This window comes from Triticum aestivum, chromosome 2D (assembly GCF_018294505.1).
Source record: "Triticum aestivum cultivar Chinese Spring chromosome 2D, IWGSC CS RefSeq v2.1, whole genome shotgun sequence".
NCBI classification, from domain to species: Eukaryota; Viridiplantae; Streptophyta; class Magnoliopsida; order Poales; family Poaceae; genus Triticum; species Triticum aestivum.
In genome coordinates, this window is record NC_057799.1 from 478,208,261 (window position 1) to 478,221,176 (window position 12,916).

General features: G+C 47.6%; 1 protein-coding gene across 1 annotated transcript; it reads left to right on the forward strand.

Moving 5' to 3' along the window:
* The first annotated feature begins 2,209 nt into the window (after nt 1-2,209).
* LOC123049626 (putative GEM-like protein 8) lies at nt 2,210-3,419 on the forward strand. The gene is made up of 2 exons (XM_044472526.1): nt 2,210-2,573; nt 2,686-3,419. Exons 1-2 carry the CDS (start codon nt 2,381-2,383, stop codon nt 3,138-3,140), a joined length of 648 nt encoding a protein of 215 aa, XP_044328461.1. The 5' UTR covers nt 2,210-2,380; the 3' UTR covers nt 3,141-3,419.
* Nucleotides 3,420-12,916: the final 9,497 nt, after the last annotated feature.

Here is a 12,916-nt window from a genome sequence, read left to right on the forward strand (position 1 = left end):
TGCGTTTCATACTTTGCACAAACAGGGATCGATCAATGACTCACCGGCCGGCCGGCGACAAAGCTAGGGCAACTCCAACGCGGATCATCAAAACGTATCTCATATTCACACACTTCCGGGCGTAGCCGTGGATAGGGATAGGGGCGGACGGCATCCGATCACAGGCACCAAATGTCCGTCTCTGAGCCGGCCTCTTCCATATCTTTATCAATAACTATTTAAGCATATATTTAATAGTTGCAAACATATGCAATCGATATCAAAAGTTGTCGTACCAGTTGTCTGTGCCAAAGGCCTCCTTAAACTCCTAGTTCAACTGTCTGTGGCAAAGACCTCATTATTCAACTAGTTCGGCCTTCTTCATTCGTGCGAAACGCTTAAATATGCTCGTACGGTAGGCTTGGATAATCTTGACGCATCGGGATCCAAGTTTGACGTCTTGATGAATAACATTTTGGAGTCCTTCGAAGCGGCCTTGATCTCAAGTTTCTTCTCTTGGAGATTGAGCTCCGTATCTTGCATCTCCATGAAGATGTCAAACATCTCCACATTCTTCCCCTCCTTCATCTCATTGTGGGCGATACTTGCCTGCTCCTTCTTCGTCGTGATGTGCTTGAACTTCTTTGTCATCTTGGCCACCGACCCTTCTCATGTCTTATTCTCCTCCTCTCACTTGCTCCCCGGGTTCCTAATCATCTTCTTGGTCGGAACAACCCCTGCTTGTGTTGGAACGTTTGGATCACAACCTTCGCCTTCATTGATCGTGACGGTCTTGACAGAATTTGCAATCAAGGAGTTTCACTTGCTTTGTCCATTCAACTTTAACCAACAATGCATATAGTTGGAGTGCTTCTTCTCCATCTTGTGATATAACACGCACCCACGTACGGGCTAGCAAAGAAAGATAATGTATGGCTAACAAGTTGCAACATTGAGAAAATCAATGAAATGACCAACACATAGAGCCACATGCCACAAGACTTACGAGATCTTGGATTGTTGCACCACTTGGCCATCGGGTTTTCAATTGTTTGAAAAAGGCGCAAAACTTGTTGACGACCTCTTGAATATTGTATCATCGATGGTTGTGCGTCTTTTAATTCCGCTAATGGATCACTTCCTTGCGGTAGGGATCGTTGTGCTTTTGCTCGTGAAACCAAATATGCACGCTTTGCCAAAAGACTGCACCCTAAAATGGATCGATACTAGTGACCAATCATGCCTAACACAACATTCATCCTTCTTTTGGAAAAAAATTAGCCCCCTCCACTTCTTCTTTGGGTCGGCACATGATGATCACTGCTCACTCGGATCCATGTCTAGCTTCTGGGTGTCCTGTTGAGTGTTCGGCTGCGACAACCACGCCGTTGATTGCGTGGGCTACACCAGGGTGGCGACGAGCTATGTCGGACGAGGTTCGCTCTGACCGGCCTCCTGCGCACCGCCCGACTTCTTCCTCGCCTTGTGGCGACGGGTGTTGTCTTCCACGTCCGCGGCCTTGCGGGCGGCCTCCACACTCGGGTCCTTTGGCTCCGGCGGGACGACAATCAACGGTCCTGCGGCGGTGGACCACGAATGGTAGGAGGGAGGCGATGATCGAGGCAAAGACGGGGAAAATGGATGGCTTTCGCGTGAAAACATTGATGGGAATATCTAAATGCGCGAGCTCCGGTGGAGTTTTTTGGTGGACTGGGCATGTCCGAGTCCGACGTGGTGGTCGTCCAAACACCTGCAAACCTCCCTTATGTTTTGATTCTGATTTGTGAGATTCCGGACGTCCGGATCGGTCCAGACAAATTTAATGAGTGTTGTTGGAGGGCAACAAAATGTCTGAACTGTTTGATCCAAATATTTAGGGGTGATTTGATGATCCATGTCGCTCAAGGAGGGCAGATTTTTCTGGAGCCCCCAATTGCATGGGTGCATGTGACAGCCGGTTTGGTTGAAGGCATCATCGATCATGGTCCATGCATGGATGACTAGATGTCAGTTGTGACACGCACAAAAGTTTTGCAGTGGACCCTTGCACATGCAGCACAACACTAGGCAGGCACTAGGGGTCCAGCTCCACCTAGGAAGCACTTGTTTTATCCAGAATCCTGGTGGGCGCGGGTGACTGTTCAATTCAAAAGCTAATTGGATAAACACCCGGCTTTTGGTTAAGTTTTTACAGGTTCCAATCCAGAGCTTATAAAAGGCGCCCCCTCCTTCCCATTCAGAGCACGGAGCTCCAGCACCAACCCACAAACCCACAGACGCACCAACAACCTCAAGACAGAGGCCGGAAGCTGAGGCGCAAAGGAAGGAAGCAGAGCAAAGTCTTCTCTTCGCCTAGGCGTCTTACAAGAGAGGAGTCTTCGGTTCTTCATTCCAACAGCAAATGGAGAAGGCAGGACATCAGCATGTGATCGGCATCCCAGTGAGCAGCACTGCCATCGGCATCGAGGAGCCGGAGTTCACCAGCGATGGAGCTACCTATGTCCACGGTGATGCAAAATACTCGACGAGCACACGTACCGGCGGCAAATCGGGCAGGCCAGGGGACAAGTTCGCTCGAGGAATCAGAGAGCATGGTAAGTCCTCCTTCTCCAGTCCGTCTGGACGAATCTTTGTAGTCTTTCCTGTTCATATGTAGCTTCGGCTGGGAATTAGACAGTGAACATATGTCCCTTGATGGTTCTGCAGTGACTCTAGGCCCAAAACTGTACGAGACCGTGAGGGGCAAGCTGTCGCTGGGCGCAAGAATCCTCCAGGCCGGCGGAGTGGAGAAGGTCTTCCGGCGGTGGTTCGCCGTGGAGAAGGGCGAGAAGCTCCTGAATGCCTCGCAGTGCTACCTGTCAACGACCGCCGGCCCGATCGCCGGGATGCTCTTCGTATCCACAGAGAAGGTGGCCTTCCGCAGCGACCGGTCGCTGGCGCTGACCTCGCCCAAGGGCGACACGGTGCGGGTGCCGTACAAGGTGGCCGTCCCGCTGAGGAGGGTGAAGGCGGCCAGGCCGAGCGAGAACCAGCACCGGCCGGAGCAGAAGTACGTCCAGCTGGTGACCGACGACGGCTTCGAGTTCTGGTTCATGGGCTTCGTCAGCTACCAGGCGTCCCTGCAGCACCTCGAGCAGGCCATCGCAGAGTCACACCTCTGACCCCATCAATTGATCAAAGAAGCACGTACGCGCTGTGTGTGTTATGTTGTGTGTGTGCATAGGTAAGTAGGGTTTCATGGTGGATTGCTTGTCGTTTTTGGCATTGGAGCAAGTCCGGTATACTTAAATGGTAGGAGAAATTTAATTTAGGGCGTGAAAAATTCTTCATGTTGAAGAAGTGCTGTATGTATGAATGGTACAGTCGCCACGGCAAAAGTGCCATCATAAACGTGTGGTATGCACTAGTTCAGTGAGAAAAATCACGAATTGTTTGTTCCACTTCTTTACAGCTTGCAAGTGCGTCCAGCCCGTCTCTTTTTTTCAGCATTTCTTTGAGGAAATGTTCTCAAAACCCTGTAAAGCTAAAGCTTCGGCCGAGACAGGCTGTGTATGCTTACATAAAGAAGTGAATTTATATTATCAAGAGAAATCAAACCTAACTTGAGCTGTCAAGTGGCCATAATTCATAGAAACACCTGTAATGTATGCAACTGCCCTAACCTACGTTATTTGTTGAACTGAAAAGTACAAAAGAAAAGAAACAGCACTGGGAGACCAAAATTTGTGGAACGGTACCAAAGGACACCGGATGTCTATGGGTGACACATGGACCTGGAACCACAAGTGGTGACAACTAGCTGCATCATGAAAAGCTGCATATTCAGGGGTATGTCCCAAATATATTTCTAAGCATCACACTTTTTTGTGAATGTCATTAAGTTAATCCCAACGAAATTAATACAGCGATATATTGCCTCGCCAGCTGATTCCATCGAATATTCTGATAACACATGCATGTTGCTATTTTATAATACTATTCTCTTCAACCATATTTAGGAACATAATGAGTAATTAATAAGAGAAGGATTCATATGGAATGGGCAGTGTATGTCCACTGCAACTGTTTTCTTTTAACAAAGGCAAATGCTTTGCCATGTTTATTCAATATAAGTAGGGTCTTATATTATAACATGTACAAAAGAGAGAGAGAGAGAAAAAAGGTCAAACCGAAAGCAGACTCTTCCAATATCAACTCTCCTAATTGCTTTGCTTCGGCCATAATACAAGCTTTTGCTAACAAGAACCAAACACTTTTGAAGGCTTGTTTTCTGCTCGTTCCAAATTATTTATGATACAACAACATAAGGTTGTGACGCGCCATGCTGTCGAGGCAACCTTCAACTACACTAGTAGAAAAAGGGTCATTTGTCCCGATTCATAAGGGCCTTTAGTCCCGGTTCTGGAACCGGGACTAAAGGGTCGTTACTAAAGCCTCCCTCTTTAGTCTCGGTTCTTACACGAACCGGGACTAAAGGCCGTCCACGTGGCCGCTGTCTGGAGCTCCACCTTTAGTCCCGGTTGGTAACACCAACCGGTACTAAAGGTATTTTTACGAAAAAATAAATAATTTTTTTTATTTTTTTCCGATTTTCAAATTTCTGAATTATTTTTCAATTTAATCTCTAATCACCCCTCATCACTGCTCAATTTAACCTCTAATCTCTAATCACCCATCATCATTTCAAATCATCTAACTTCCCGGCCGGTCACCCATCCTCTGACTACTCCAGCCTGAGCATGCTTAACTTTCGGGTTCTATTCCCCCTCGTTTCCAAGTCTGCACTTGTTGTTTACCTCACAATAGAAAGATGTCAATCCTATTAACCCTCAGGAGTTTAGCTTGAGCATGAAGTCACATGTTTCACTGTTTGAGTTTGAAACTATTATTCTAAAAATAAATAATTATTTAGTAACACTAATATTTCTTCAATAAGTAGTTTGACCATAGTTTGACCACAGTTTGACCAGATTTGACCAAAATTCAAAAAATTGAAATAATTATTTAGTAACACTAATATTCTTGAATAATTATGTAGTAACACTAAGATTTCTTGAATAAGTAGTTTGACCACAGTTTGACTAGATTTGACCAAAATTCTAAAAAACTGTAATAATTATTTAGTAACACTAATATTATTGAATAATTATTTAGTAACACTAATACTTCTTGAATAAGCAGTTTGACCAAAGTTTGACCTGATTTAACCAAAATTCAAAAAAAATTGAAATTTGAGCATAACTTTTTTTCCTTTTAGAATTTGAGGATTCTAAAAATTTGCAAACAGGCCGTAGGCTGTCAAAATCGAATGTGGATTTTTGTGCTGAACATTTTGATATATTATACGTTTTTTCCTGACATCGTATGCAAAAGTTATAGCCGTTTTACATTTTCCCTACACTTTTTTGCAAAACATGTCCAAATTTATTTTTTTAATTTTCCTAACTAGTACATGTAGTAACATAACTACATCTGAAAGGATTTTAATTTTTGAAGTTTTTATCATTTTCTTTAGCTTTTTACAAAACTGAAAAGACGATCCAGGGGTGGTAGAGTTTGAAAATGGGACCTTTAGTACCGGTTCGTGCCACGAACCGGTACTAATGCCTCAAACCCCATTAGTACCGGTTGGTGGCTCGAACCGGGACTAAAGGTCTAACCTTTAGTACCGGTTGGTGCCACGAATCGGTACTAATGGGCATCGCACCCTTTAGTCCCGGTTCGTGGCACCAACCGGGACTAAAGGTCCCATTTGAACCGGGACTAATGCCTGTACGGTGCCCTAGCCGCTTGAACCAGGACTAATGCTCACATTAGTCCCGGTTCGTAATGCAACCGGGATTAATGGTCTTTTCTGGCCGAACCAAAGCCCTGTTTTCTACTAGTGCTAGTGATGCCAGGAGACCACATACAACAAGTTTAGACATAAGTCATATTGTTAGCCAAGATTTTGCACCCACGGCGACTCCAAGCTTGACAAGATGAGCGGCGTCGCAGCATCAAGGATCCTTTCGGCGTCGACATGCCTTACAGTTCCTTGCCTTCTGCTTTGGTCGGAACTTAATTTAGGCAGGGCCATCTAGCCTCATGGGTTGATAACTTTTCACACGACGAGGATTCTCCACGGTCGGTAATTCACATGCCAAAAATGCTAGAACTACGTAAACTTATGTTCCTTCCATCCTAAACTAATTAGGCCCCCCTGATTTTCAGTGGGTGGGCGTGGGCCTGTTTTCTCTCCCAACCAAATCTGGTCACCTCAGCTTTTTCGTAGGTTACGTAGAAAAAATTATGTAGATGTAGCAAAGCTCTTTACATGCCCATGGAGGACCGTATATAGCCTAGGGGTCCTTCACAAATGACCAAGACTACCCTTGAGGAGATGAGGTAGGAGGGTAGAACTATAGATAATTTCCCGTCCTTTGATTCATGTGCCTCTAGTTTAGTTAGAAGGTGGGTTGTAGCCCACTAAGGAGAGAATCCCTTTACTATTTGAAGGCCTTCTTGATTGGGCTCGGCCTCTTTGCTTCTTTGCAATGTGGTCTTCTTTCTTTAACTTGTTGACCAAAAATGTTTGTGAAAGGATCGATATAGTTGACTAGAGGGGGGGTGAATAGGCAACTAACAATTTTTAGCTTTTCTTTACCAATTTAAACTTTGCATCAAAGTAGGTTGTCTAGATATGCAACTAGGTGAGCAACCTATATGATGCAACAACAACAAACGCACAAGCAAGAAAGGGATACAACACAATATAAGAGTGCACAAGTAAAGGTAAGAGATAACCAAGAGTGGAGCCGGTGGAGACAAGGATGTGTTACCGAAGTTCCTTCCTTTTGAGGGGAAGTACGTCTCCGTTAGAGCGGTGTGGAGGCACAATGCTCCCCAAGAAGCCACTAGGGCCACCGTATTCTCCTCACGCCCTCACACAATGCGAGATGTCGTGATTCCACTATTGGTGCCCTTGAAGGCGGCGACCGAACCTTTACAAACAAGGTTGGGGCAATCTCCACAACTTAATTGGAGGCTCCCAACAACACCACAAAGCTTCACCACAATGGACTATGGCTCCGCGGTGACCTCAACCATCTAGGGTGCTCAAACACCCAAGAGTAACAAGATCCGCTAGGGATAAGTGGGGGAAATCAAATTTCTCTTGGTGGAAGTGTAGATCGGGGCCTTCTCAACCAATCCCGAGCAAATCAACAAGTTTGATTGGCTAGGGAGAGAGATCGGGCGAAAATGGAGCTTGGAGAAACAATGGAGCTTTTGGGGGAAGAGGTGAGTCAACTTTGGGGAAGAAGACCCCCTTTTATAGTGGGGGAGGCAATCCAACCGTTATCCCCCACTTCAGCCCCGCAGAGAGCGGTACTACCGCTTGGCCAGCGGTACTACCGCTCGCCCTCGCGGTACTGCCGCTGGGCCCAGAGCGGTACTACCGCGGTGGTCAGGGCGCTACTACCGCACACGAGCGGTACTACCGCCGCCACTGCCGCGGCTAGTACCGTAAAACCCGACACAAAAAAAGACCCCTCGAATCGAGGCGGTACTAGCACGAAGCCGCAGCGGTACTACGGCTGGGGGCTACAGCGGTACTACCGCTGTGGAGCGGTACTGCCGCTTGTAGCACCCCCGCGGTACTACCGCTGGGACCAGAGAGGGCACACTGAGAGAGGGGAACGAGCTCATCAACGAAGCGGAAAGGCTCGGAGGGTGTGCAAAGGAAGTGTGCGTGATGATTCCACCCTAGCCTTTCCAAAGCGGACCTCCTCTTGATAGTACGGTGATCCCTACGAAACTAGTCCACCAAAATAATTCGAAAGTACTACACCGTCTTCGCTTCAAACTCCGAGGGGAGGGAATCGTCTCGTGCCAAAGGATGAATCTCTGAAAAGCTCAATGCACATGATTAGTCCGCAAAAGCATTGTCATCAATCACCAAAACATCTAAGGGATACAAATGCCCTTACAATCTCCCCCTTTTTGGTGGATTGATGACAATACGGGATTTGCACAAACGGGAACAGACAAAGGACATAAGCAGACCCCAAATGTCTAAAACATAGACGGGCTCCCCCTAGATGTGTGCCATCAAGATAAGTGCTTTGGACTGCATGGCACACATAGTAGGATCAACACTCCCCCTGTATTTTAGAGACCAACAACCTAACCGTGATACATGAGAGCAGGAAATATGACATAGTAAGCATGCTACTCATGAGATACTAAATGACAAGAGACATAGATAAAGATATGATAAGGATAAGGTAGCATATGTCTCACACCATATGTCTGGAACTTAGGTCTCACGGAACACAAAACCAAACAAAGAAAATGGAACACAACGAAAGCACACAGACACACTCGCAACACAACGACGCAAATCCCTAAACTCTCTCCCCCTTTGGCATCGAGACACCAAAAGGGGCAAAGAGCGCTCCTACGGCTCCAGGTGAGAGCATGCTGAGGATCTCGAACATCAGTACTCCGCGTGATCGTCTGCACCGCCGTCCTCGGTCGGAAACTGCTCGGCATCTGAATCGGTCCACGGACAGTGCTGCTGGATCCACTCCTCCTCCTCAGTGATGTGACCCTCAGAGCCGCTGGTGACTGTCGCACCTAACTGACGCATAAGCTCCTTGTGGCGTCCCCTGGCATTCTTCTCAGCCACATGTGTCATGTACTGACCGTGAGACTCCATGCAGAACAGCTTCTTCATCTTGAGCTTGAGCTTCTTTGCCCAAGAGGGCTCTGCCTCAGAAGGCACATAGTCATGGTCAACACCAGTATCAGCCTCGCCCTCGGTCTCCATGGCAGCAGCAGAAGAAGGAACCCCAGATTTAGGAACGGAGGTGCCCCAATTGTCCTTCTTCCTCAGACGCTTGATCTCATGAGAAACCAACTCTCCAGTTTCCAGCAATTCCTCGGGATAGGTACTTCTCCAGGCCTTCTCAATGAGCAACATGATAAACGGAGCATAAATCGGGCACTTGCGCTCAGAAACAGCAGACAGAAGTTCAGACCACATAACATGAGAGATGTCCAGGGACTCGCCAGTGTTTGCTTCCTTCTCACGCTGGCAGAAGAGAAGCATGTCCACGAGATAGGAGTGAACCATGTCCAGATTCCCGATACGAGGGAAGAGAGTCTCGCGGAAGATACGGTGAAGGATGTCCAGAAAGGCAGACAGCTCATAGGTTTCCTTCTTGGTCTCAGGGTTGATCTTCAGAGTACAGTAGGGCCAGAGGGCTTGCTTGTGAGTGGAGGTAACATTGTGGTGAGGACGGAACCCGACTGGAGTCTCGAGCCCTTGATCTTCCACCTCAAGCAACTCCATGAAGGCCTTCCACTTGACAGCTAGCAACTTCCCATTAGTCATCCAAGTCAGAGTCCTGTCTACATCAGTTCCTAGGTGGACAGTGGCATAGAACTGAGCCACCAAATCTGCATCAAAGTCCTTGTTGAACTGCATGATCCTGAGAATGTTCAACTGAGAGCACATCTGAAGGGCATCACCAAAGTACTCCGGGTCCTTCTCCATAGCATCCATGTTGATGGAATGAACATTGACAAAGAGGTTCTTCTTAGCCTTTATCACGTCAAAGTAGGTGGCATACTGAAACCGGTTCCAGAACGGGCGATTGACAAGGTTGGATTCTTGGTCTTCCTCATATGGGTTGCGGCGACGCCTGTCCCAGAATTCCTTGGCAGTCATCTCAGTCACCTTCTTGCCAGTTGACTTCGGCCTGTTGGCAGTCTTCTTCTTGAGATGAGGATTAGCACTTGAGGAAGCACCCACTGGCGGCGGTGGAGCACTGGAAGAACCACCTGCAGACTCAGATGAGCGGTACCGCTTTGACGTTGAACGCCCGGGGTTGACACGGCGGACTTGCTGCTCAGGATGTTCATCACCTGGAACCAAACACACGGACACACGAAACAACCAGAAGGAACGATCAAAACCAAATAAACACAACAAACATGGATCAACATGCGGTAGGGAATGATGGAACTGGGCATCCGGCGGTAGTACCGCGCCTGCACAGCGGCAGTACCGCTCCAGCGGTAGTACCGCGCCATATGGGCGGTAGTACGGCTTAGTGCCGCTCGCGCGGTAGTACCGCGCAGGAGGGGCGGTAGTACCGCCCGAGACGGGGCACGGAGGATCCCTACTGCCGTGGACAGATCCGGCACTACCGGGGATGCCAAATTCAAAAATAAACCTACCAAACACCAATCCAAAGAGTCTAGTTGCCTTCTCCAACCTACTCAAGCCTAGATTTGGCCAAAAATCTAGAGATGCAACCACTATTGCCCCTAAAACACGAGATCTGAAAACTAGACAAGAAGAGAAGAGGAACGGGGGCAATACCGGCATCCATGGCAAGAGGACAAGGTGGGGATCGACTCCACCGAGGGAAAAGGAGAGAAACGGTCTGGAGACGGAGGGCCGCCGGAGCCCTCCCGCGGCGAGATGGCACTGGAGAGACGAAGAGGAACGAGGGGACGAAGCAAATGGGTATGGGGGGAGGAAACCACCCCTGCCCACGACTTAACCCCCTGGTCCCGCCCCTCAGCGGTAGTACCGCGGTGATGGGCGGTAGTACCGCTTTGTGCGGTAGTACTGCGGCTGAGGGCGGTAGTACCGCTTATGCACCTAAGTTGTAGTACCGCGTAGCAATAGCGGTAGTACCGCCCAGCGCAACTCAAAACTAGACTCAACAAGCACGGCACAAAAGAAAAGAAAAGAAAATGACGGCAAGAAGAGAAAACCAAGAGACACCCAAAGAACACTAGCAAGAGGTCAGAAGACACACCCCTTCAAGAAAGGGGCGGTGGCCGAGGCCACCTATGTTTGAGTCAATTGGTATGGCAACGCGAAGAATTATCCTTGGGCCCATGACCAAAACTCGTCTTTGAAGCACAAGTACCATCAAAAATGGCTAATGTGAAAGAGTGAGATTAGTTTATGCATTATGGGGGGAGGAAGAGTTCATTTAGAGAACAACACTCCCCCTATGTCCATGCCTACACCTAGACAAGAATGCATGATGAATGTGAGGGGTGTGCAAAGGTTCAAACCACATTGCTCGAATCAATGATATTTAGCTCATGCCTTAACTCGCGAAATCTTGCTTCATCCAATGAATTCATGAAAATATCTGCAAGGTTATCATGAGTGTTGACATAGTTGAGCTCGATCTCCCCTTGCCTAATATGATCCCGGATGAAGTGATACAGAATCTCAATATGCTTCGTCTTGAAGTGTTGCACCGGGTTGAGAGAAATCTTGATGGCACTTTCATTGTCACACCAAAGAGGCACTTTGTCACAAATGACACCGTAATCCTTTAAAGTTTGCCTCATCCATAAGAGTTGTGCACAACAACTCCCGGCCACCACATACTCCGCTTTGGTGGACGAGAGAGACACACAACTTTGCTTTTTAGAAGACCAACTTACCAAAGAGCAACCAAGAAATTGGCACCCTCCGGAAGTGGACTTCCTATCCACTTTGTCTCCCGCCCAATCGGAGTCCGAATACCCTACAAGCTTGAAGTTTGCTCCTCTTGGGTACCATAAGCCAAAGTTTGGGGTATGAGCCAAATATCGAAAGATTCGCTTGACCGCCACAAAGTGGCTTTCCTTAGGTGCGGCTTGAAAACATGCACAAATTCCCACACTCAACATGATATCCGGTCTAGATGCACAAAGGTAAAGTAATGAACCAATCATGGAGCGATATACCTTTTGATCCACCGCTTTATCATTGGGATCAATGTCAAGTTGGCACTTGGTGGGCATTGGAGTGGACGCCGGCTTGACATCACTTAGCTTGAATCTCTTGAGCATGTCTTGAGTGTATTTGGCTTGGTTGATGAAGGTTCCTTCTCTTCTTTGCTTTACTTCAAAACCGAGAAAGAACTGCAACTCTCCCATGGAAGACATCTTGAACTTTGAGGTCATGAGTGCGGCAAATTCCTCATTGAAAGCTTGTTGTACTCGAAGTTGTTGAGTTCTTCATGCATGGCATTGAGCCAATCCGGATCTTCGAGAGCTTCATATACCTTTTGGGGTTCCACACAAGAGACAAACGCGTGATGTTCACAATAGTTTGCCAATTGTCTACGAGTGCTTACCCCCTTTTGAATGCTTCCAAGCACATTCTTCATGAGATGACCCTTGGTGGAGAGCTTGGAAGCAATCTTGGCGGCACGACGCTCCAATTCCTCCTCGGAGGTGAGTTGAGGAGCGGTCACTTGATCATCTTGAGCGCCGTCTTGAGCTTGTTCTTGATCTTGAACTTGCTCGGAGGAGAGAACTTGACCTTGGGCATCACTTGGTGTGTCTCCACCGTCTTGATCATGATTTTTCCCTTGGTCTTGTTCATGAGGTTGAGGGCCTTCACTTTGTTCTTCGGAAGCGTGTGGGCCTTGGGTTGGTGATGGCTCCACTTGAGTGGAGCATTGCCCTTCTCCTTCGTCCACAAGGGGTTCCTCAATGGGTAGGATAAAACCAACACCCATTCTTCTTATGGCTTGAGGAGGAATTTCATCACCTACATCACAAGTGCCACTTTGCTCCACTTGGGAGCCGTTATTCTCATCAAACTCCACGTTACACGTCTCCTCAATAAGTCCCATGGATTTATTGAGGACACGGTAAGCATGAGAGTTTGTAGCATAACCAACAAATATGCCCTCATATGCTCTAGCCTCAAATTTAGACAACCGAACACCTTTCTTGAGAATGAAACACTTACACCCGAACACCCGAAAGTACTTGAGGTTGGGCTTGTTACCGGTGAGTATCTCATATGGAGTCTTGTTCAAGCCCTTGCGGAGGTAGAGCCGATTGGATGCATGACACGCGGTGTTGATGGCTTCGGCCCAAAAGTTGTATGGAGACTTGAACTCCGCCATCATGGTCCTTGCGG

Coding starts and splice junctions, on each gene's coding strand:
- LOC123049626 (XM_044472526.1), top strand. CDS start 2,381: ATGGAGAAGGCAGGACATCAGCATGTGATCGGCATCCCAGTGAGCAGC. Junction 2,574..2,685: donor TCGAGGAATCAGAGAGCATG/GTAAGTCCTCCT, acceptor ATGGTTCTGCAG/TGACTCTAGGCCCAAAACTG.